This window comes from Tyto alba, unplaced genomic scaffold (genome assembly GCF_018691265.1).
Source record: "Tyto alba isolate M040663 unplaced genomic scaffold, T.alba_DEE_v4.0 Super-Scaffold_19, whole genome shotgun sequence".
NCBI lineage: Eukaryota > Metazoa > Chordata > Aves > Strigiformes > Tytonidae > Tyto > Tyto alba.
The window spans coordinates 2248665-2274979 of record NW_024881281.1 but is presented as its reverse complement, the minus strand read 5'-3'; the positions used below and the strand labels follow the sequence as shown (position 1 = coordinate 2274979).

The 26315-nt window shown below is 43.1% G+C and overlaps 1 protein-coding gene across 8 annotated transcripts in view; it reads right to left on the bottom strand.

The window, feature by feature from the left end:
- Window positions 1-21030, bottom strand: part of ACACA (acetyl-CoA carboxylase alpha) — a 141095-nt gene extending 120065 nt beyond the window's left edge. For 4 of the 8 annotated variants that reach the window (XM_033004779.2, XM_042791599.1, XM_042791598.1 and 1 more), the window contains exons 1-4: window positions 20963-21030; window positions 18393-18523; window positions 11060-11106; window positions 8816-9068 (exon numbers count right to left, since the gene is read on the bottom strand). In XM_033004779.2, coding sequence (XP_032860670.1) covers window positions 8816-9042 — 227 coding nt within the window. In that variant the 5' untranslated portion in view covers window positions 9043-9068; window positions 11060-11106; window positions 18393-18523; window positions 20963-21030. Of the gene's footprint in view, window positions 1-8815; window positions 9069-11059; window positions 11107-11238; window positions 11258-15695; window positions 15773-18392; window positions 18524-20962 lie in introns of those variants that run through there. The other 4 variants (XM_033004783.2, XM_033004778.2, XM_033004780.2 and 1 more) reach the window with 4 other exon arrangements.
- Between the last annotated feature and the right edge of the window lie 5285 nt (window positions 21031-26315).

Here is a 26315-nt window from a genome sequence, read left to right as displayed (position 1 = left end):
ACATGCAAAACCAAATTGCAACTTCAGGGGTTGGGAAAGGATAAGCAAAGGCAATGTCTGCAGCAGTACAGTGATGATGAAACCTGGACTAGAACGAGATGCAGCAACTGGATTAAATTTTTAAATTTCATGACATTTGGCTCTGTCCCTGTGTAGGGCCACATCCATGTAGCACAGCTTTTACTTGATGCACACACATTCCAAGAGTCTGAGCAAAAGCCATGCAATCACCCAGGAGGGGGATCATTCAAAAAAAGAAACAAGTGCCCAGAAGAGAAGTGTCACATTGACATGATGACAGTATGCAACCTTGAGCCCTGAAGGGCAAGGTGAGGTCACCGCAGGAGTCAGGGAACTAAGAACAGCACAGGCGATATGAGCAACGACCAATGGCAAGTGCCATGTGTCTGATAAAACACAGGCAAACAATTCTGTGTGGATCCAATTTCTTCAAGCCTTGTCAGCAGAAGGGTAAAGAGGACAGCGACACGCTGTGGCAGTGAAGAGGGCAGGCACGGTGGAAATAAATCTCTTCACCAGACAGCAAAAACAAGAGGTACCAGGGAAAGAACAGAGTTCAAATGAACAAAAAACCCCAACACTATTTATCTACCTCATAACCCAATGCCTCTCTCACCTGTCAGCCTTTGCTTCCTCTTTGAAGAACTATTCAAACTACCCAACTATGAAGCACACCAGACTTTCTCTTCTGGGCACTGCTATATAGGACCAGCAAAACCCAGCAGACATTCAATGACCCTTCTGGATATGTGTTTAACGTAGAAAATGGTATATTCCACCATTTTCAAAATAAAATACTTTCAGGATCTATGATACCATTAGATTTCCCAGGTTTTGATCCTGTTTCGAGATTAAAATTTATACACAGTGTAACTGAAATTTTATTTTTCAGGTTTTGTGAAAACTGTTTCCCAAATACTTGCCTGTGCTCCAAAAAACCCCACCCACAGCCCCCAATCCAAACAGCTTCTGACCACTGTAGGTGCAAGGAAACAAACCCTACATGTACACACAGCTTGATGTTAGAGGAGCAGTTTCAGCACTGGTTAAAAACATTCATCGTGCCTTCTACCAGGCGAATTCACTGCTGTGAAATCAATGGACATGATTTGCTGCAACATCCCTACAAAAATATGCTCCACAAGGATGTGTCAGATAAAATACTTACCACCAAACACATTCTACAAAGCTCATTTCCAAAACATAATACTACTCAGAACCCAAAAGGCAAATATCATATGAAAACCATCCCCTTCTTTAGACCCTCGGCCTGCTGTTAGACAAAAGGAAAGCCTGCGCGGTTCTCTTCTGTTCTAGCCTCCACAAAAAAAAGCATTCATTACAGCCACATACCTGACGCACATCGCAGCTAGGAGCCTGCATTGATCCCAGCACTGTAACATGCCAAGTGCTATCAGTGACGTAGCAGTTTATTCCAAAGGCAGTGAGGCATTAGCTGGCTTGTTTGAAAGGCAGCCTTAAGGAGACTGCAGCACACACACACACACACACCCCGCCCTGGAGAAGGAATTTTTTTTTTTTTTTGTCCCCCCTCCGGATTAGGCCTGTAAAGGGTGTGGAGAGAGGGCAGCTCTCATCGTCAATTTGGGCTATATGTTTTATAAATATGTAAACCCTGTTATGAACGCGTATCTGAAGTGGGTGGTAAGACTCAAGCCAGCTGAAGCACCTGTAAGATCTGCTCCAGTTTTAGATCTGCCCTTGCAACCTACTTCACAAAAAGGCAGAGAGAAAGAGCAAGCATGTATGAAGTCCAGCAAGCAATGCAGAATTCTGCAGCTGGAGTAAATGGTTCACTACGTCTCAGGTCATAGGCACTGGGAGGCAGCAATCTGGACTTATTCAAAGACAGCAGTTTTTGCCTGCAATTTTAAAGATACAGTTGGCTTGAATGCAGACACTGCCAGACATCAGTGCTTCAACCTATAAATAAAAAAAAAAATGAGACTTGACTCAGCTCTGACAAAGGATTGAGCCTAAGGATTTCAGGAAATGAAATAATGGATGCAGCCCAAAAAACAAAGACAGCCCTCTCCCTACTCCCTGGCTAAATAACTTCACTTTCATGCTAACACAGATTTTGAACAGCCATCAAGGCAGGTCTTCAGCCTAAAGCAGTAACTTTGGTTCCAAACCTACAGAGCCCAAACTGGCACAAGCTGCTAGGATTCCCCTCAAATAACCAAGTACGTTGGTACTGCGATGGATGCAGATTCTAAGTGCCGAGACACTTTTTTGTCAGATATATTCTTTTCCTAAACCACATATCTGGGTTTTTATCTGCCATGCCATATGCTTTTTAAACTGGACCGTTCCCCCAGGTTGCACACACCACATCACTAGTGTTCCTTCCAAGTTCCAAAGCAACATCACAGCTGTTATTAGGTGAGGGATCTTGATGATTTAAAGCTCACTAAGCTCCTCTGGATCACACATTTTTGTGTACTGTGATCAAAACCACTTCATTCCTGAGACTCTTTAACATACCCCATTCCCTCTGACTGTTTCTTCCAAGATCTCCTGAGCTCAACTTTGAGTTTCATGCTCAACAAGCCTCTAGCCTCCTACATGCTCCAGGCCCGCCCCTTCTCCTTCAAATTTATCTTTCAGAACCCATTTCTTTATTATGTTCTTCCTGCTTAGACCCATGGCACCAAATTTGCACCCCTTAAAAATACCCAGTAAATGCAAATAAATATCCAAATTTATATCGAATTGATATCCATACTCCACTTCCTAAAACCACAAACTACTGAAAGATCTTTACTTTTACATCCTCATGGAGTACAAAATTCCACACGTCCCTGGAGCAACAGCCTAACACTCTCCAGGTCAAGCCCTGCCACAAAGATAAGAGTTAGTAACAACAGTGAAAGATAGCTCTGCAATTGAGAAGAGAGCAGAACTGAAGTATTTGCCAAGGAGACTTCCCAGTGCTTTTCAACAAAGTTCAAGTGTTGAACATATCTGATCTGCACGAAGGAGAGAATGTATCTTTTTTAACAACCAGAATTAAGGAGGTAGGTGGGAGAGTTCTGCATAAAAATTATCACTGAAAGAAGTTTTGCCTAGTGTAAGAAAATCCTGTACACAAAGCATGGTGCAGCTCATTTCGACTACTAGTCTTACAGAAAGAGTTATGACATGGAGTCAAGAGATCCAAGTTACTCCCTAGCCTGGAGATTCTTTGCTTTCCCTACCCAAAACAGTTTTAATGACACTTCCTTTTTTCCCAGATTTGTTCTGAGCCTACATTCACTGACAGCTTCTCGCGCAGCCACTGAAGATACAAGCACTAGGCTGTGAGGGGATTCTGCAAAAGCACTTGTCTTTGAATGCCTTTACTACACGTCCCAATCTGGGTGGAAACTGTGGGCATTCAGCAAAATATAGGAGAGAGCCCTAAAGTATTCTGATAGGGACAACCCATTTTTATCTTTTCAATTAGAAGTATCTGATAAGCAAGTGAGGAGGAGACACTGTTACCCTGTGGTACCTCAGTCAGCTAATCTTTGCAAAATCTCCCTAGAATTTACTGAATTTAAAGATGATGTTTCCTATGTTAACTGAGGTCAAAGAGAATAAACCATCTGTTACACCAAAACAAAAATAATGCCGCTTTTGAGAGGTATGCTGATGAAAAGTTCTTTAAAGTGTATTTGTTCAATAAACAGAGTAGATTTCAGAGAAGAAAAAAGTTATAATTCACGGGTTCTCGGTATAACCAGAAATAGCTATGAATCCAAAACACCTTACAAGTTTCCTCTTTTTCAACAGTTACAGGAGGAAAATCAGCTTTCCCTCCAGGTGGAGGAAGTTCAAAATATAAATCACAACATCACTCCCTGGCAATAGTGGTAGCAAAAGGGAACTAAATCCTTTGTTCTGACAGGGGTTCCTTGAAGATGCACAGCTTTATTTCAATAACTTGCAGAAACATGCAACAGTATCACTCTCCCCTATTTGCTGAGCCAACAGCAATTCATCCTTTGGAAAGGAAAATGTCTCAGCAAGAGGCATACAATTCCAGTTTTATTAACGGCCTTCTGGTCCTCGAGATGCAAACCCGTGCAAGTCACCCAACACAAAAAAAAAAAAACAACCCTCAGCAGCACCATGGCAACTGACAGCACAGGCAGCAGAGCAAGAGGAGGAGCCGCCAACTCCAGCAGTGGCCCCACGGCCAGGACCTCACAGAAAGCCTGGAACGGGAAGGAGTCAGCTAAGTGAAGGAGAAATCCTTCCAGGTACAGCTGGACGAGTCTCGGGTGTGGCAGCGAAAGCATCCCCCTTGCAGACACTAATGCATACCTGCACTTCTACGCACACATTTGTGCATAAAATTACAGCGGCACTTGTAATTTTACAAGATCAATGCTCTACAGTGTAATCTCCTAACCACAAATAGTTGGGCTGGAAAGGAATTTGTTTTTTTTTAATTCTGAACAAGCTCAAAGGGATTCTTTATTACTTTTAATATTCTATGCAATCACTCTAGGAGTGATTTCTAAGCAGGCACCCCGTCTCAGCGCCAGTCTGAGCGTACTCAACACACTACGGTCCAGACTAAAATTGAGGCATTCTTCCAAAATTACTTTAATAGATTATTAGTTCTTCTTGGGCATCTCGATAATTTGTTGAGACTATTTACTAAGAAGTACAAACAGTGTTAGGTGCTCACGGGCTAAAGTCTCTGTGAGCTTAATATCAGAGGTAACAGCTGAGCTACTTCCAAAATTTGGCCTTCAGCTGATGCAAGTGGATTGTCAGGTGACCGTACACCCGTTTCACTGCTTACAAAACCAGAGCCCTGATGTATAAATACCAGGAGACATGCAGGATTTAGTCTATTTTAAATAAGAATTTGATAGGAGATAGCATTTTTGAAGCTAGGAATTAAATTTAGCAATAATCAAGAACAATTTCTTAAACAAAACAAACAGACCCGAAGTATTTTCCAAGTGGCATTTATAGAAAAGTTACTTAATCTACTACTAAAACTTCAGACAGGCGCATAGCAACTAACAGCTCACCACACTACAAGCAAAAACTGTGTCCCAACAGTACTACGGCCTTCAGTTGGAAGAGCTGATGGAAATTTCTGAACTCTAAGACAACACAATTATGTCTGGAAGCAAAAAGATTAAGAAAAAATTATATGCTTGGGTTTTATTATCAAAAGGTGCAAAATGCAACAAAAAGTAAATTTTGTTGATGCAAACTGTACATGAGTATTTTCTTCAATGACACTTGTTTTCAGTGTTAGATGCTGTAACTAACAGAGCGAGGAGGGCATTTACATGGTTTTTATTACCAAGACGCTTTAAATAAAGCACAACTACAAGCAAGAAAAGAATCAGAACATTTTAGTCTGCACGGCTACTCTTCCAACACACAATTTCTGTTAAGCGCTGATGTTCCACACACCAATTTAAAGTTCATTATCAGAGTGTGGCTTTATCAATCCTATATAGTAGCAGCCAACTGACACAATCAAAGGTCTTCATAGATCTCTAGTGGTATGGAAGCCTATATTGTACAAGCTGTCCCAGCAAGACTGACTTTAGCAACAGCATAAACACTTACCAAGATCAATAAGGTGATAGATGGAACACCAGAGCGCACACACGCTCTGCATGCTCAAATGAAGAAACATGAGTTGGCATAGGGACTACCCATAGCTGGGTCAGGATATATCGATTAGACATCACAAGCCCGCCAGATGATAAGGCTCTCAGCAATGTTTTCCAGCTCAGGTAGGAGCCCTGCAAATCTCAGGTACTGAACATAGGCCAAACAGTCTGCAGAAACAGCTACACTTCGTGAAGTGGCAACGTGATGTCGCTTTTTATGGCGGCCTAAGAGCAAGAGAGAAGCACGCTCACGAACCTTTTACCAGCTGACTAAATTATGGACTTCAGACATAATTGTTCCCTGAGAAGGACTTCTCTGCAGCAAAGCTCCACACCTCAAATACAAGCTATCTCCATCTTTATCTGACCAAAATTTCCTGTGTGAAACTAAGAAGCAAAGGGAAAGATTTTTGACAGCTTCTTCAAAAAGATACGCTCCCTTGGACCTGCACCTTCCCTGACCCACTAGTCAAACTGTACAGGACTCCCCACGAATTTATCTTTGTCACCTGAGAAAGCGTTGTACCTTTGTTGACCACCAAAAGGAAGCTGGAAGCAAGAATACCTGTGTTCCATTAATTCACTGTCACAGAGTGACTTCAGGCAAGTTGTTGAACTTGTCTTTGTCTCAGTTTCTCCATCTGTAAACATTATTTGGAAATCTTTTGATGAAAGGGACTACCATCCTGGAAAACTATTTCAATTTATCTTACTTTATCTTAGAAAAACAGCCTATAATGCTGTAACTTTTTTTATTTGAATTGGCATTTCTCTCCAATTTAAAAGTCAAGTACCCTCAAAAGAGTGTGCCAAAGTAAGCAAGTTACAACAGAGGTGCTCAAGGTTGCACACCTATTGCATTATACCCCTCTGATGCCAGGCAGTGTCCTAGAAGTTGCTTGATTGTCTTGCTGCCCTATTATTTATTTTCACACTAATGGTTATATGTTCAGCCAGTTTCTTCTGTTCCTAAAATGTATATAGTTACAGGGCTAGATCTTTTCCTGCTTCAAAATTACCTTTTGTGCTGCCAAATTTTAGAACTGGCAGTCTTTGGAAAGGTAATCCCCTTTAAATTTGCTTTAAGATTTTATATCTGTTATATTAGCGCCAGCTGGCTAAACATCTCCATCAGTGTGACCACAACAACTCTGTAAAGTATGGGCTACTATTCCCCTTCTGCCCCAATCCAGAGTCTACTACTATTTGTTTTCAGAGGCCATCTCTCTAAAGTGAAGGGAACCACCAATAAAAGGACTGATTCACATTCCTTCATCTCTCCAAGCAAAGAAACCAGCAAAACAGAAGAACAAGCGGAAAGGATTAGCTGGTCATATAAGTGTCTACCACTGGTCAGTAAGAGCCAGAAGTCTTTTTGGAATCAACCATTTCTTCAAAAGCAACGAAGTAATGTAATGAGGGATTGTTTGGTAGAAACCTACAGTGGGATTTAGACTGTCCTACATGTTTCTGGAATGGGACGATGCCTTTTAAAAAGGCAGGCAGAAAGAGCAAATCAAGAGGAACTCTTCTAGATTTCATTTGACCACTGGGAGAATCTACTGGGAGAATCCAAGGCTGAAAGGCACCAGAACAATCACAAGCCTATTCGTAAGGAACTAGCAGACAAAAAGGTATTAAGTTTTATCCTTGACATCTTCCAGACAGATATATCTTGCCTAAACAAAAATGCATTTCCTTCCTCATGTGCTAGTAAGGCTTGCAAACAGAGGAGTGTCAATTGCTGCGGTAAATTCAGATGTTTAGAAGACTTTTGACACTGTCCAAAACTACATTTTCATAAATCAAACAAGTATACATGAAACAACTGCAGAGTAGTTGGAAATTCAGACAATGGTGAGCAACTGTTCTGTCAAACTAGGAAGATGTAAGAAGCAAGGCTTTGGTAAGGATCCGTTCTGCCACCAACACTGTTCAACATTTTCTTTTCAAATTCCAGTTATGAGCTTACCATCAAACTAGAAGTGGCTGAAGAGGCTTTAGAATCAAGAATCTAATTCTAAAGGAATTTTACAAGGAAGCAAATTAACCTGAAATGAGCTGCTGCAATTCAGTAGTGACAAGTGCCACTATTACACCTAGTATAATTTTATCAATATTCAGTGTGGTGATTGCTTATTATCTGTTGCCTCATGTGTACAATACCTCCTCACTCTACCCAGCACTGACAAGGCCTTGGGTACAGTACTGCATAAATGTCTGGGCACCAGACCTCTTGGAATATGGGAAACAAATGAAGAGGATGTGGAGGAGTGAAGCAAGACTGATCAGACACCGAGAAACTGTGATCTGTACACACACCAAGAAGTGCAAGACACTTAGCCTGTCGCAAAGAAAATCCCAACGGGTACATCCTGCTAGCAGTAGGCAAATCAGCAACTCCATAAAAATAAAGGGGCATTTTGACAGGCAAACATTAACACCATTATCTCAAAATCCCAACTTCATAGTTCAATTCAGCCACAAAGAATTAGGAGTGAAACAGCCCTTCTCCCAGCCGTGAGGCCAACATCCCCCTCAGCTGCAAGCAGCAGCTCCCATATTAAGCCTTGGCTTATGACCACATTGCAGGACACCAATCTCTTCTTTAGCCATCAACAAAATTTTATCTATCCAAAACAAAAAGCATTCCAAGCAATATGGAGTCACTGATCTTACCCCGGGTACTGCCAACTCTTCAGTTACATATAAAGCAGCAAATCCCATACAAAGACAAAATAAACAAATAAGGTCCTTGTTCTCAGCAAACACAGCTCATCTAAAGCACATACACAAGTGAAAACTCTAAAGAACTTAGTCAACACATTTAAATGTTCTGAAAGGTGGGACAAGAGACAGGCAGTATAAACAAGCCCACCACAACATTCAACAGCTGAGATATCTGAAAGGTGCTTAAGGAATTTAGGCACAGATATTTCATTAAAACCAATGGAAAAAAGAAGGTTTTGATACAGATAAACGTACAAGAGATCATTTAGAAACAGAATGCTGGAAGATGTCTTGACACAACAAAAACATTTGAGGCCAAACCCGGAAATTAAGTTGAATCTTTGGATTATCTTTGGAATGGATAGGGTAAAAAGACTGAAGACTGAATCTGAGTGGTATTTTATCCATACCTCATATGGCTCGCCAGGCCATCTTGAGCGTTAGGAAGTCCCAGATCTGAAAGGGAATCCGAGCAGACAGACACAGGTGACAAAGACCTCTCTTTCTCCTCTAGCAGATCAAGTTTCACCAAGGAGCTCGTCTCATCTTCTGAGTTATCCTCTGATACAGAGCCAATAATAAAGCGAGAGTGAGGGTTCATCTCCAGGGGTTTAGTGGGTTGGGAAGACTCTTCCATGGCTCCTACAAATTGGGCTCTCAGCACTGTAAAGTGCAAAAGAAAGCAAAAAAACAAAACTGAAGTTAATACCTGCTATTGCAGAACAAAGAAGAGGACAAAGCAAGATTCACTTCTGATAGGAAATGCAATGTTAAAACACCATAGATGAACCCAGACAGGAGTCCAGGATCAAGAATAGTTACTTCTGCTACAACTGTTGACTTTTCTGTTTGCACAAGGACTGTAAGACTAAAGTAGCTGGTTATTCCGATTTGTTGCAGAACCTGCTACTTTACACAAAGCTGCAGTAAATACATAGAAGGAAAAAAAAACAAACTCACATACAAATGCATGACTAGAAATCAAAAAAATTTATTTTACTATTATTCTTTGGTTAGTTAGTTATCAGTGACATTTAAAACCTGACTAGACATGGTCCTGGGCAACATGCTCTAGCTGACCCTGCCTAAGCAAGGAGTTGGACTAGATGATCTCCAGAGGCCCTTCTGTGATTCTGTGATTAAAAATTTATATTTCAACAGCATCTGAACGCTGAGACTCATTGTGCTAGGTACTGCACGTAGCATTATTTACTGCTATTCAAATGATGGATTTGATGAGTCAAAAATGCCCTTTCCCTAACCCTTGCCAGGTGCAAGTCACATTATCTCTTACATTTTTTGAGAATACCTCATGTTTCTTAGGGCTCTTTCAGGCATCTGAGCTGATCTACCAAACACTGGGGAGCAGGTACAGCGCACTGGCCAGCAGCCTGCCAGGCAGCTGGGGCTAGGCCAGGCCTAAGATCTGGTCAGCTCATGAGCCCAACTCCAACTGTGGTCAAGAGCAGACGCTTGGGCAAGACAAAAAGAACGAGCAGAACATATAGTTTGCCACACCAAAATATGATCTCAGCTTCCCATGCCAAGAGCTCAAACACACCTCAAGTCACAATTGATGCCTTTGGGCTTAACAGCATGAAAAGTTTCAACTGAGGCAAAGTGGGTAATTTTGAAGTTTTCACTTAGAAAAGCATCCACACCGCAGATTTTGGAGCAACTACAGGATGAACTAAGTATCTTATAAAAAATGATACTCTAGGAGTTCTCTATACATATAACAGGTATAACACAAGCAGTAATTAATTTTAAACTTCTGCACACTGCTGTGCCATCTGCTATCCTCAACCTGGAAAGATCAAGCTTTAGAAGACTTCAATCTTCAAAGCTCATTCAAGTCTAAGGATAAGTCACCACCAGGATGACTTTAACAAACCTAATCGCCCACCACTGTCAAGTGAAAGGTCTCTCTCCATTCATACAATTTCTTCCCTTCTCTGCCCCAGCTATGTGTTCATGCTGCCTACTCCTCACCAGCTCTGCTGCTTTTCAGACCACCCCCTGATCTGATTCAATAAAATCATCAGAACCGCAAACGACAAAACAAGCTCATTTCCTGTGAGGTTAGCAAGTGGAATTGGAGCAGCAAAGGGAGCAGATGGGAAGATACTGGTAAGGAATGAAGGGATCCGAAGCAAAACCTCCCCTTCTTGGCAGCAGTGAACTGTCAGAGTGGCTCAGTCACCTTCTGTAACTTCACCCTGACTTTAACCTCTTGGTCCCAGATCATCCATGTCAATTAGGGAATAGTATCTACTTTATGGTAATATATTGAAACTTAGTGGCATGATTTACAGTTGTCAGGAGAAAATACAAAAGTTCAGGTCTCCCTTTTCCATTAAAAAAACATTACATAGAGAAGAAACTCTTAATACAGGGAACTCTGAGTATCAAAAATTCAGTGTTGTTCCAACAGGGAATGAATACATTTTCTTCAAAGTTAAAAAAAAAAAAAAAAAACAAACAAACAACTGGGAAAGAACATGGCAGATGAAGAAAACAAAGGAGCACTTCAGCACAAAGACAGGTAGGATGGGGAACAGACTTCTGATACATGCTGCTCTGTCTGACTTTGATGGACTTATAACTACATAGAGCTGGAAATCACATCATTATAAAATTGGGAATCCACTAACCTCTTGTTATTCTTGCAATCTGAGCAGTTATCCACTTCCAAAACGAACTGGAAAAGAATTAACAAGTAAATATTATTATTATGAAGAATACTCTGTGTGTGTTTTCTTGACTATACAAATCATCAAACACAAAACTGTCATGAAAAAAACACAGGGACAAAACAGACTACATCGCTTACTCCGGTCACATAGTGAACTGGGAACTGAACTGCGATGTCCAAGTCAAGCGGTGGCACCTCCTGCTAGTCCATCCTTCTGGCAACTTCTGAGCAATATGTCAGCACACACCTGATCATCCCACACATATTCTAGTTCTGTTTCTAAAAGAAACTATGCTTTGTGATCTGCTACTTATCTCAAACTTTTTTTCTCTGTCAGCTTCTGAATCTGCTGGCCTATTTCAGCTGAATTTGACAGTTGGGAGTAAACCTCAGTGATAATCAGAAATCTTGTGAAAAACTGGTGGCTAGAAGCCCCAGCTGATATACTATAGTTTTACATGAAAAAAAAAACCCAATAGTTTACCTGTAAAACAAACTGTGATAAGCAATACGGTCAGGGACAAGACAAGGGGACAGTTACTTCAGGGCCCCACTCTCCCAACAGGTACTTCACTATGCAGAAGGACTGTTTTGATACCCTTAACCCTCACACCACACTGACATCCTAAACCGGTGCAAAAACCTCATCAGCCCTGCTAATTATAGCCATGCCACGCCAAGTACAGGGATGCAGCATAATTGGTTTGATATGAACATGACAGCTTTCATCCGGTACACAAGCAAAACTGGACCATGTTAGAACACAAATAGGACATGACTGTAGTTTTAATTAGAGCACAGACAAGGAATTTATAGACAGTGCAATCCTTAAACACCATGCTCTTTCTTTTCATCAGTAACTGAGAATTAAAAACTGATCCAACTGGCTTATGCTCTTTGACCATGAATGTGCTTGACTGAATTATTTAGATTAAACTCTGTGTTGACATCATTACTCCCACAAACTCCAGTTTCACTGGGGCCACAGGCAGTTCATTTCACAGAGAGGTACTTAACCATTTTATGACACAAATATCTGTCCAACATAGGCATTAAAAGGGTGGATCGATCTGCCTTTTTTGAGGGTAGAGATGGAGAAGAAGGGGAAGCATGTCTGTAAAGTCTGCAGACCTGTGATGTGCAGAAACTAAGCCATATAGGAATATTTCTTTAACTGAGGTGCTTGGCCAGGACTTCTAGCTCAGGCAGCACAAAGCTTAATCAAAATTTGTTTGCGCATATAAACACGAAGACAATATTTATGTATATATTTGTCCTGGCATCAGATCACTCCTAGAGAATTTCATCCAGACAGATTTACTGTTGGCACAACCATCAGCACTGAAGAATCTGGGATACAGCCAAACTAACTTCAACCCTCTCTTAATGAAGAAAAACTTTTTCTAATTTCAAGAACTTATACATTAATAAGCAAGTTTTGAGGCTTTTTTTTTTTCTAAGCAGAAAAGGAAAACAGGAGCAGGCAATGACGCATTTCACTCAAATACTCCATTCATACTCCATTCATACTCAAATACTCAAAGACTCAAATCAATGCCAAGGCTCCTGATCCCCAATGCCATGCTCAAACAACTTGACTCAAACATCTTGTTTGTACAACTCTGTTCAAAAGCAGTCAGTTACCCATGAAGCCCCGTTCAAATCCATTCACCAATGCACTTCCAACCCTGTGTAGTCTGGTCCCAATGTCGTGAGTTCCGCTAATGTTTTGCAATCAGCTGGTAACTCAACATTATGTTGAACGAGGCATAAGCTCGGCTTGTTCTCAGCATTCTGAAATTTGTTAGTCGTATTTAAATTGATTTCAGCATTGTCTGGGGCCAAGTAAAATGTCAACTTTCTCCAACATCTCCTCACTGAAGCCTTTTGCTTTCAGTGCTGCAAACAGAACACGGAAGTCTCACCAAACCTCTGCATATGGTATTTGCTGTCTGAAACGTAACTACCATAGTTTCTAACAAGCATCTGGAATTCAGCTGACCACCAAGACAATGTCCGTGCTCCACTAACCGCTGCATATATACTGTTTGTTTTAATAATGTTGAACTAGATCCTAAAAACTAAAACTGCATGGCTCCTCAACTATATGCAGCCCCTACACTTACTTTTGCAGGTGTTAATAGCCTGTCAAACAAGCTAACTTTTGCAGAGAGAGAACTTTTTGTTCAAAAAAAACGTAAGTTACAAAAAGATGGAGATTGGGAATTAGATCTCGCAAAGCCTTAAGAACAGGTAACATCATGTACTCTGAGTCGCCGCAGTTACATAAATATGTTTCATCACAGTTGAACCTTTATAGAACCTGAGCCACACTGTCCTCCCATCTCCTGAAGAAAATCAGCTCACATCAGATGTCTGAAAAGACACAGCACTTTCATAACTACCCGGCTCCACAGATATCAAGGTATTTAAGACCCAAATCATGTTCATGCTACAAGCAATGAGAACTCTGCAATCCAAATTCAAAAAGTAACGTATCTGGTTTTGCCTGAGGTGAAACAAAACCCAATTCACTTCTCCACAGCTCTGCTACTATCATTAGTAAAATTGCTGACTTGATGGTGAAATGCACATGTAAAAATACCAGACTTTAGAAGTTTTTATAACAGTTTCACTTTAAGATTATTTTTATTATTGTAAAATATACCTGGGCATGAAATGCGCGTAATGTCAGTCGGAAACGAGGTTTCTAGTTTTCCCAACCCACCCCATTCTGAAGACAATTACACTACTAAAAAGAACAGTATTGTTTCAGCAAAAATGAGTTGTAGGTTCTTTCAATGACTCAGAATAGCATCTCTATAATACTGAAAAGTCATAGAAAAGGAAATTAACAGAACTAGTTTTATTTAAAGCTCTCCTGATTAAAGCCCAGGGATCCATGGTAGAGCTAATCAACACAAATAATTTTAAAACAATGGAATGGACATGGACTTTCACCACCCTAGCTGAATGAACACAACACAGGCAGCAAAAACCAAAGGAACAAAAAAGGTAAAACCAAAGTAAAAATAGATGTTACCTGTGTAACCAGTTGACTGAAAACAAAAAAAAAATCAGCAACATGCTCACCTATGCCAGGACTGGAAGCGAGATTCCAGCTCACGAGAAGCCAAAGAGTAGATCTTTGCCCCAAGCCAGGTCAGCAAGCACCAGACCCACAGAGCTCCCCGCCTGCGCTCCGGCAGGCCCGCCGCCCCTGTCTTTTAAGACTCAGTCTCCAAACACCACCAGCCTCTCGCCCTGCGCAACCGGTGGGCCACGAGTCAAAGGCTGCTCTGCCAGAGCCGTGCCTCCCGCCTGGTGACTGGGCACCGCTCCACGTCCCACCCTGCAACGTTCTCTGCAAACCTCAGGGACCCTGCAAAGTTCTTTTGCTTCTGATGTATCGAAAGGTACTTCACAAACTGTATGTCCACAGCTTGGGAGAACTAGTTAGTCGGTTTGCAGATTTACTGTATCGACATTAGACACATAAAGCTTAATATACAAGTAGAATGCATGCTTTCTAGAGCTCCTCAGGTAAAATAGGTCTGTGTCACCTTTAAAAAGAACATTAAAAAAGAGTCTATATTTACAGCTATCCTGGTTTGCTAAAACATCCAAGACTGTCTAAATCCCGTTGTCTTTAGGAGAGTTGAGCATAACTGAAATGGTTTGCTGAATATTTACAGCCTGTCTAATTAGAACAGACTACAATTTTACTTGGAATTTGTTTTTTTTTGACGTGGTATATTTCGCTTTACAACTTTCTCAAGATTTAAGAGACACCACAGAAGGAGAGGCGAGAAGGATAATCTGTTCTGCTAATTCGCTTTTACAACTTCATGATTCCCAAGCACCCCGCAGCACCTTCCAGAAGCCATTCCCAGGGCTCCTTCCAGCCCCTCTGAAAAACCAGGCCCCAAACTCTTCTCTTAAGATCCTGAGCTCCCATCTGAGATGGAAGGATGACAATAAAGACGAGGGATGCCTGAGCTGGCAAAGCGGCGCCTCATGCTCTAGTCCTGAGCTGATTTGGCGGCTCCAACACGCTCGATTTTTTTTTTTTTTTTTTGGAGGGGAGCGGGGCGGGGGATGAATTCACTCCCTCGCACGAGGCAAAGCCACAAACCAACTTCTTGTTCCGCGCTGGAGCAGCGGCCGCCGCGACCACCAGGTCCACCGAGGCGGGCGGAGAGGGGACCCCCCTCACACCCCTGGGGGGGGGGGGGGGCCACACGAGCGGTCACGGCGGCGGCACATGGGACCCCCCGGCGCAGAGCTGGCCCGGCCCGCACCGCCGGCACCGGGAGGAGGAAACCGCTCGGTTCTTCCGGTCGGCTCCACGCCGGATCCCGGCGGGTAGAAACCCCCCCGCCCTTCCCGCCCTACCGCATGCGGAGCGGGCCCGCTGCCCCGCCGAAGGCGGAGCCGGCGCTCCCGGTCCCAACCCCCCCCCCCCCCATACACACACACCCTGAGCACCGCGCCCGCCCGGCGCTGACAAAGCCGGTGGCTCGGCACGGCGCGGCCCGCCTTCCCCCCCACCCCGGTCCTTCCCCGCCGGTTCCCGGGCCCCGCGGGACGCTCACCTCAGGGTGCCGGGCGCTGCGGAGGCGCGACGGGCCCCCGGGGCTGGCGCTGGGCGGCGGGGCGAGCGGGGGGCGCGGCGCTGGGCTCCCCCCCTCCCTCACCACCCATCGCCCCGCCCCTCTCCCCGCCTCCGGCCCCGCCCCCCGGCCAGGGCGCCTCCGCCGCGGTGGTGTGATGCGAGAGGTTACCTCAGGTCAGCCACCTCTAACCCCGCCCCTGCGCTGGGCTCCTACTGGCTGCCAAGGGGTGAGCGGCGGGGGGGCGTGACCAATCAGGCGGCGCACACGGGGCGTGGCCAATGAGGCGATGGCTGTGGCCTGAGCGGCCGGCTCGACGCGCCCACTGGCTGCGGGCGCGGGGGAGGCGCGGCTGGCGCGGCCTGATCACACACACACCCACCCCCCCGCCGGGCTCTGTTGGCGCGGCCCCCGCGCCCCTCAACCCGGCCGGGAGCCCAGCACGCCCTCCTGTCCCGAAATTCATCTATTTTGAGAAAAACTGCACGGGGGGGGGGGGGGGGGGAGGGCTGCAGGACCGACAGCCAGCGGGGCCCGGCCCACGCACTTGTTCTGTAGATGGACAACGGTGGAAAGAATCACCCCATCTGCTCTTCTTCCCCTTCATGTTTTGTTTAAAGATTGTTGCGTTACAGAGCGGCTGAAATTTGAATCGAATAAGCAATTAATTGCTAATGCTGCTGGATCTGGTCACCTGTGTAAGCAGATCCTCTCCCTGCTGGGAGCGGCAGCGGTGCCAGAGGGGGATAAAAGCCGAAGTAGCTGAGCAGAGTTTTGGGGTCTGTTCGAGGAGCGTGATGGTGGGGCTTGTCACCAGGAGCACCTTCTCAGGGACACAGCCACCACCCGTAGGTCAGCGTACCTTCCTCTGCTTCCTGGGGAAAGCAGGTTTTGTTGAACGATGCCCACTGGGCTCTTTATTCCTCTGCCTGGAATAAAGGGTGGTGCCAGGTGTGAGAGGATGCTCCTGCGGGAGCTGGGACTGCTCTGGGCCAGCAGCCTCGGGCTCAGCGAAACGCCGCCGCAGCAGCAGGAGTGAGAACAGAACAGTGAATTTCCTCAGCCATACACTGCAGGTTCAAACCCCAGGTGATTTCTTTTTAAAATGTGTTTTAAGGCCGAGCCAGTGGTGACCGGGGATGTGAGACTGTGCTCTGCCAGGAAACCGTACACGGACTCTGGAGCACATGTTGGAATGTGTGCCTACTGCAGGCATGTATTACACATCTAGAAAACCTTACTTGGGCTATTGTAGCTTTGTGGTTAATAATGTTATTAAGGAGGAACAGTCCATGGTCTCACCTCCGTCAGGACTAAATCTGGAAAATTGTTCAAGGCATGGACATTTTTATTTTTATCTCTGCAGAGATAGTTTTTACATAAAGAATCGTCCTCCATTTAAATATTTTTATGAAGGAGCTAAAAGAGATGGCTAGTCAATGTTAGCTTGATCATATACGGTACTAAATCCCAACTCATGCAAAAGTGAGGGGGAGTACTTGGCATGCTGAGGGATTGTGTCCTAAATCACTGATAATAACTATATACAGAACTTACAAAATCAGAGATTACGACAGGTGCTTAGTTCATCCTGTCTAGTGTTCTGAGTACTCTGGTCATGCTAAAACCTGCATGCTGCTTGTCTGCCCTGCCCATTTCATCCATTCAGTTAATAAATACTATTCAAATACTGCTGGAGGAGTGATTGCTACATGTAATTAAATCCTGTAGCAATTCTCCTGTTCAAGGGCAAAGAGAGAAAAGAACACGTGAAAACAGCAAACGAAATACATTAACCTTAAAAATAAAGCATGGATTTGGAAGGTCCCTTTGAAATTAAACAGTAATAATAGCCCTGGGCCACTCTCAGCTTTGATGGCCTTAAAGCAGCACTTCATTCATCATTATAACATTAACACTTGGGCTTTTTCACAGATGGCTCCTAGGGCACATCATACTGAAGGACAGTTGTTAATACCCTATATACATACAGCGCAGAATAGATCCCAAAATATTCCATTATGTGAATTTTACACAAGCAAAAGTTTGGGGCTTGCTATCTTTCACATCTGCTCTTATCCACTGAGGCCAGCAAGAAAATCTCGCCTCATTGTGAAGAAGTGTTGGTGGAACACTTTTTACAAGGAAATACAATTTGGGAGGAAATAACTGATTTGGAATACGCTGCAGGGTAAGGAATACCCAGTAATTACTATTGGCCATGCTGAATTAAATCCCGCATTTAGGATGCCTGCTGAATTTTGCTGTGACTTGCATGGGAGCAGAAATGGGTTCAAAATTTCCCTCAATTCTAGATTGAAGTAGTTAAAAAGGACTAATTAAAAATGTGTATGAGCTTCCAATTGTGGGCAGCAATAATGTGTGTTTTAATATGAACGCACTGTTTCACAAAGTTCAGACATACTTTCCAATGGTTTTATCAGATTTTGAATTGTAACCACATTTCTGCTTTGGGGCAGGGGTTGGTTATATGCATGTGCTTCTTCTATTACGTTCAGAAAATGGACACAGTGCATTACTTACTCTCATCACATGAGTTATGAACGCATGCACTGTTTACACGTGCAACCCCACCCCCCAATCTTCTCAAAAAAGTACGTGTAGCCTTAATAATGCAAGTAAATAATTTCCAAAAAAATGCAGGGAAAATGTTATTACCTTTTATGACGCCAAGTTAGGGTTCCATGTCTCTTCCCCAGGCTCTGATAACATCACCAGTGCAAACACAGGAAAGATCATCCTAGGTTAGGGGGGTTAGTGACGCCATCCATCCTGGCACAACTCAAGTCCTGGCAGGCAAGTAAAAGAGAGAAAGGTCAGATCACTTTTTAAAGCAAAATCATGTTTTAGCTATTTAGAAAACACTACAGAAGATTGTAAACGTTAGAAATGAAACGTTAATCCTCACAACTCTGACAATATCTGCCTGTTTTCAAGGATAATCACCAACAAAATACCTGTCTCCAGTTGGCAGGTTAGCTGCCATCGCTACCTCTGTCCACAAGATGTGCGGTTGGTGGTCCTAAGTTTTCTTACAGCTTCAGGAAGTGCCCTAAATTGTCTTGTAAAACTGCAAAGTTAGGCTTGTCTCATCACTCCCAGCCCAGGAAGAGAAGCGGCAGAACTAATCAGAAAGCAGAACTGAGCACTTGGGATGGAATGGTGAACGTTTAGGAATGGTATTGGATAACCACATCAAACAAATATTTAGCTTTTGAAATTATTTATAAACTAATTCTCTTTCCAATATTTCTGAGATTTTATTTACGAGCCTGAGGAATTTTGGATTCCTAATGGTTTCTGTCTTCAGAAAGTTGCATAAAAATTAGCAAGTATGGAAATATAGCTCAAGAAAGGGATACAAAAGTGTCTGATTAGCTGAGTGAGAACACACTTATTGACAAGCTGATGAAATCCTCCTCTAGACAGGATCCTAATAGGCCTCCCTTGATCTGTGCACTGCATTTCACAAGCAGAGAAATGGGAGTGAACATTTATATTTTATTTTGCATTAATATACTATTTCAAAATAAATTAACTCAACTGGATAAGCATTTAAATGTATTAATTTGCAGCTACACATTCTTTGTACTACACTTGCAGGGAGGATTGCATGGGATTTTACACTTCTCAGGAAGATTCCAATTCTTATTTTTTTTACACTGGAAAATGGTGAACGGTATCCTTATTCCCCATTCACTCTTTGCAGTTGGTGTCAAGTTGCAGTTTGTGGTAACTGGGTGTCAATTATAAAGAAATGCAGCACTTCAGAAAAATACTTAACACAATCATAAATATGAGGGCAAATTTATCAGAAAGCCCTCCTAGCTATGGACCAGATCAAACGTAGCTCCCACTAGCCATGCTAGTTGAGATTCTCAATCTTATCTTTTCACACCTTTACCATAGTGGTGTTTTGGTTTGGGGTTTTTTTGGGGTTGGTTTTTGTTTTTTTTTTTTTTTTTTTCAATTCTACTGTTGGCTTTTTAATATTAAAAAAAAAAAAAAAAAAAAAAACAAAAAAACAAAAATTGAACTAAAGCAGCTAAATACACTAAAATAAAAAACCTACAGAAGAGTACAATCTGTTTTTTATACTACCTGATTGCAAATATTAGGTATTTATACTAAAATTCATCTTTACCAACCATGTATATCTAAACTAGGCATGCAAAATAAATATTGACATGCAAGCCCTTGCCACTCCACTTGCTCTCTTTTTAAACTTTAACATCTTCTGGCATTATCAGTGCTTATGGAAACGTTTTCTTGAGTCTCCAGAGTATTAGTCATTTGAAATGTCAGGGGTTAGTTTAGATTGAACAACAATATTCTATCCTGCCTTCTGTAATCGGGGACAGAAACCTGCGGTTATTCAGCATTTAAAAGCCAGAGGCTTTGGAGGAAAAAGTGATTTCCATCGCCACCTTGTGTCTAGTACAGAAAACGCCAATTCTCCAAAAACCATCCACCCAAGAGCCGAAAGAAACCTCACCAGGACTGATTAAACCCGTGGACAGTAGCCTGATCATCTTCCCAACTTATTTCTGTATGCTGCCTTTATGTATTTCCCCTGAGCTTGCTGGGCACAGCTGCCCCCGAGAACTACAGCATTTCACCCAGTGGCGCATGGGGCTCAGCCCGGGCTCCCTCCTAGCTCCTGGGAGCAACCTGCACCAGGGCCGGCAAGTACCACAGCCTACCTTCATTTCCTAAGCAGTTTTAGGCTCTATCAACAACCTGAAAAGCTCAAAATGGCCTGGGCTTGCTTGGCATCACTCCTCCCCATGCCAGAGCTCCAGTGGAAGTCCCCCGCCAGCGCTTGCGACCCTTTGCAGCGCTGCCCTTGCCCCCCCAGAGCTGCCCTAGGCGAGTGGGAAGGCTCATGTTTAGAGAAGACCTGTGAGGTCAGGCAATGCCTGCTGAGGGATTATATGGTCCTGGTTTTACTTCACCCGGCGGCACGGTATATTTAGGCACGCTTGTCCACCAAGGCTCGCCCTTGGCCCCTGGGTGTTGGGGGCCTGGGGAGGCTCAAGCCCCTCGCAGCTCTCGGGAGGCTGCTGAGCCCCCCTCTTTGGGGGAGAAGGCTTTAGGAAAGGGTTCTGTTTGCCCCGCAGCAATGGGGCGGCTGCCATGGGGCACCATTCTAGAAGGAGCTCAGCCCCATGGCAACCAGCAGCCCCCAGCCCGGCCCGGACCCCTCTCCCACGAGACACCGCGTTTACCTGTTTCACCTGTTTCTGTGCTGATCTCCAGGACTCTTGTTCAGGACCAGGGTTAATTTGTGACATACCTATTGAAAGGAAATTTGACCGACAGGTAAGATTTTTTTTCAGGTCCATTTTCTACCAAATTCCTCATTTCTCCTGATTGGATCAAAACTAGAAATGAGTACAATCTACAGTGAACGAAAGCTCTAACTTTAAACCCTCCATATGTTGACCAGGTCAAAGGTGCAGGAGTTTTGAACAGGAATATGTGATTACAGAACTATTTGGGGATCTCTACTTATCAGCTCAGTATCTGCTTAAACATCTTTACAACATCATTCAAAGGAAGCAGTAAAGATAAAAAGGGCTTTGAGTTTATCAAGAGAAGATGTAATGATGCTCACCATATTAATATTTAGCTTAGTGTTTGTGCGCAACAATCTCAGCAGAAAAGGTGAGTCGTTCACATACTTGCAAGTTCTAACTGAGTAAAACTAAGGATTTTGTAAGAGACTAACTTACGTAATATTAGGGATAAATATATCTTTGCACGTTAACTTTCTCTCCTTTACTGTATGCTGAACTAAATCTTTAATCCTTACACCCTCACCTCAAATTGTTGCACTTTTGCTGTCAGCAAAACGTTGACATTTAAAATTAGTTACTAAAAAAGCATAGTACTGACTTAACTGTGCATTGTAATTAAAAGTGGTTCATCCTTCACTCCACTCCCTCAGACCCCAGAGACTACAAATGTCATGTGGAAAATGCCTCAGAAGTATCTGGCAGCGTAAGCAACCTGAACATCTTCCTGCAAGGTAAGGAGTCAATGGAAGAGGAAAGCTGTCAGGGCTTTTACTGGCATGGTTAACATTTTCAGCTGTCCCAGCTATTCCTCAGCCACCTGACCGAAAAGGATACAAAAGATCTTGCAAAATTTTAGCTCTGTTTTGCTAAAAAACAAAGAGACCATTATAGCAACCTTTGATGGGTTGGTGTCACTTGCTGTCAGTAATTATGCATAAAATCTGAAACCTTCAGATTTTAGCATCTGAGTGTCTTCGATTCAGGGTCTCAGCTCCCACACAGCCTTTTGAGTTCCCAAAGGCAACAGGGACCCCAAACAGAGGGGTCTGTCTCTCAACTGTTCATGGAGATGCCCATAGGTAGGTATATTACTATGAAGTTACACGGTGTGAATGTTGTCCCCCAAAGTGTAACAACTCACTGTGTGCTTTATTAAGAATAAAGCTAGGCCAACAGAAAAGGACCACCAAATGGATTACACACAGAGAACCTGCTTGAATTTTCCTCACTGTGACATTAACAGCGAGCTGTCTCTGAAGTTCCTTTACAGTCTTACATCCTTCACAGCTAACTCTGCTGGCCTGAACCTTTTGCAAGAAGAATTGCAAATAATTTAAGAGAAGCCATTTCTAATGTTTCTCATCCTTTTCCAGCCCCTGGGACAGCAGCAACTAAGGAAAAGTTAAGCAGAACCCAAAAAGTCATCACTCTGGAATGCTTTCGTCTCCAAAGCCCTGTGCAAGTAAATTTGCTGTATTTGGAGAAGATGCATGGAGATTTGACAGACCACACAGCAGAGATACGTACCCTGCAGAGCCTGAAAGTAATTGCCAGTGCAGACAAGAAACCTGCTATCAACCACACCTGTGTTTCACAAACACTCCGCAGGAAAAAGTTTCAGAGAAAATTCATTCTTAGACAAATAGGTAAAAAGTTCATTGTAGCAAATACAGGCTTAGGTATGTCAAAGGATGGCAGTCTTCAATTTCATATAGCTGATACCTTAGCGGTTATTAAAAAAAAAAATATTTGTACCTTTCTATTAAAAAAAAAAAAAGCTAGGAGAAACTAATGATCCAGAATTAACACTATTGAAAGCTTCAGGTTTTGGAACAACTCCATGCTGTTGTTTTTGCTTCTTTTGGGAGGGCCCGGAGGTTTTGGCAAATACAGTTTCCAGTATTGATACATACAGAAAATTCTGTACATTGAGACATGGCATACAAGCAAGAAAACTGTCTCTAGTACTGCAAATTGCCAGGTACACTGCCACCTCTTGACAACTGTGTCAACATGGAAGTAATTCCAGCCTTCAACTGCTTCTGGTTCTTCAGTTTGAACTGAAACAAACATATGGTCCTAAAACTTCTTTTTATTTCCAGTGTTTCTAGCAGGGCTATCAAATTGTGCTATAACAGCAAAGCTGCCCAAGCTGAAGGTTTCTGCAGAGGGCTTGACTCTCCCACATGTGCACCACAGAAACCAAACTGTAAAGAGTAAGTACCAATTCTCCCTCCAGAGTCACAAAAGCAGCACAGTGGCAGATGTAAAGGACAGACAAAGATACCAGCTTTCACACACACAACTTTGACAAAGTTCTCCCAAACAGCAATTTCTCTGAATAGCAGTATTGCCTCTACCAATAAATGCATTCAGCGGGAAGTTACAAGCCTCACTACTGTGACTGGGCTTACACACCAGTTTCATCTGGGGACCAGGCAGGAACTGAAAGAGATTTGAAATATTTTAAAAGTAAAAGGTGTCTGAGATTCTAGAGAGATTTAGCTTCCTGTGAAAGCCTACAGGAGACACTGAATTGTTCCTTTGTTACTTTGCTCTGGCCCACCTAACTTAGCCCAACCTAACCAAAACGAAGAAAATTTTGAACTGTCTAAGACTTGTAAGCACATTTTAAATATTATTCTCTATCTCATTTTAGAGGGAATTCCATCCACAAATGACAAAGATACGCTGAACAGACAAAAACTAAGTATTGTCATTAAAGTGCTCATCGCTTGCATCCTGCTAGCCTTCGCAATAACCTATATCATGTTTGTTATATATGAAATTTCCTGCCCGGTAAGTTTTTGAACATGACAGCTTCTCATGTCAATCCCACCCCCGCATCCAGAATACATCTGTCTAACTATGACTGAATGAGTTGAAATACATTTACCAAGTTCTCAGGAAGGGAGAACTGTCTTGTGCTCAGTACAGTGAGGCAAGAAAAATACATGGTCTGAGATTTGCAGACCTCCTGAATTCACTGTACTCTGATGACCACAGCCATCTCACAAACTTCTTCATATATCAGGACACGTCTCTTCCTAGAGGAATCCTTGTTCCTCCTTCTCAGCAGAGATTAGCAGCAGAGTAATTCGCTAGCTCCCTGTCAACCCAGCTACTGGTTTATGGGAGGCATGGCTGATTTTTGGTTGTAAACAACTGCTCCCCAAATTACCGATGTCAATGTGAGGCAATTCTGTCAAAAATCAGCCCAGAACAACCTTGTGCTCCTGTGCCTGGGTGGCTGCAGGCCAGCTGGAAGAGGTACTCCCGGTGCCAGAAAAACAACAGTTTAGGGGTGGAAAAGAACAGGCAAGACTTTCAAAGGACAGGTAACCCTCTCTAATTTTCTAGGCTACAGAATGAACTATTGAAGTATGCTGTTTGAGGGCGTATATACAAGTTGGCTGTGGTATGCCAACTTCCTTCTGTAAAGCCGTGTTACTTTGATGCCCCAAAATCCAGTAGCATCCACCATGGCCCCTCCAGAAACACACAGCCTTTTTTTGAGTTTTGAACAGTTGGTATTCCCCACCATCCCCTACACACCCCAAACTGCTTTTGCTTCTCTTCCGAGCGCTTGTGCCCTGCCTGGATCCACAGCACCTGGTGCCACAGAAGAAGCCTGTCTGCAGACAGTGTACCAGTGCATGACCAAACAGCAACACTTCTAACCCTGTCTCTGAAGGGCGCTGAACGGAAGCCACTGGCAGCTTTTGTCTGACTCTCAGCCTCCCTTCCCCAGGTACTATGGTCAGCGTCAACAATCTGACTGGGAGATAGCAGACCTCAATGCAAGCAAGTTACCAAGTAAAGATCTGTCTAGGTAGTAAGGGGACAGCTAAGCCTATCCATTCACCCTCAAATAATTACATATCCCTGAATTAAGGTGCCTTTTCATAAATAACTTAATCTTGTGCTTCCTACCCCTTGAAGTGAACTGCTAAAGTTGAACACTTGTACTCTACTCCCACCTCTCACTGCGACTTGGGGCCAAGTCACTTCACTTCAGCTTATCCCTTTACTTGTCTGTCACCCAGCTCGAACAACTGCCTCGTAGTGAGGCCGGAGAGCTTAGCCCTGTCAACACAGGAGAAGCCCTCTGAATATTACACATACAGAACAAACCACTTGAGAGCATTTAATTTGCAGAAATCATCAGTAAATAATTTCAAATAGCAAATGAAAATTACCTCATTTGTTAAAACTTCTGCATGTGAGCACATTATTCATTACAAATTATCCACTTAGAACTTCTTGGAGTGTAACTGCGGTGAGAAATGTGCTGTAGTGAGATGTTTGGAAATTGAACCGAGACCCTTAAGGGCCATTTCACACAGGCCATTGAACAGCCATCAGGTGGTAACACCTTTAGGCCTCTACTTAGCTGAAAACCATTTGCTCAGACTTAGGGCAAAAGTTTTTATGTCATTGCTCCCTCCAGGAGACATCAGGTGTGATGTAACTTTAGTTCAGTTTAGGCAGGAGATGTTGCACCACTAAATTACTGATCTGAAAAACGCGAGCGCTGCTGTGAATCTAGGAGTAGGGTTGTTTAACATTCCTCAGAAATATTTTTTCTTCCCTTTCCAGACAGATGCATAATAGCAAGACTCTTAGACAAAAAGATCTAAAATCATTGTATTCCATGAAACCTACCCATGAAAAGCTGCAGGCCTCAGAGGAACACCCTTTTTACCTGCGAAGTTGCATCACCTTTCCCTCACCACCTCCTGGAAACAGCATAAAGCACCTTTTGAGAAGACTCCCATAGGCTGATTCCTTCCATTAACTACCCAGATTCTTATTTTAATTCCCAGATACAGGAAAAACCTGTTAACATAAGCAATAAATATTTAATTGACATTCCAAACTCTGCCTCTCCCAAATTCTTAATTTTTTCCCATAATTTTTCACATGCATTTGGGGCCTGGGCAAAAGGAAATAATTTCCAGCATTTTAGTCTTGCAGTTAAACAGTTCAGATAAGGAGCAAACTCATCCTAGGATACCAGACCTTCTCCTCCAACCTCAAGAGGAACAACACAGATAATTGTTGAGCTTTAGCCCTTGTAGGTGCATCACATTTTCATGTTCTGATACAAAATGAATCTCTGATCTATCTGCAAGGTACTTACATCTAATGCAATCTTCAGCTCTCAGATACAAACTGCCAAAGACTGCATGTCTGATACAGAGAACAGCTCTCATCTCAAGTTCCCAGAATCTGCATAAATGAATACAAGCAGCCTTTGAGCCTCGCCGTGAACAATATA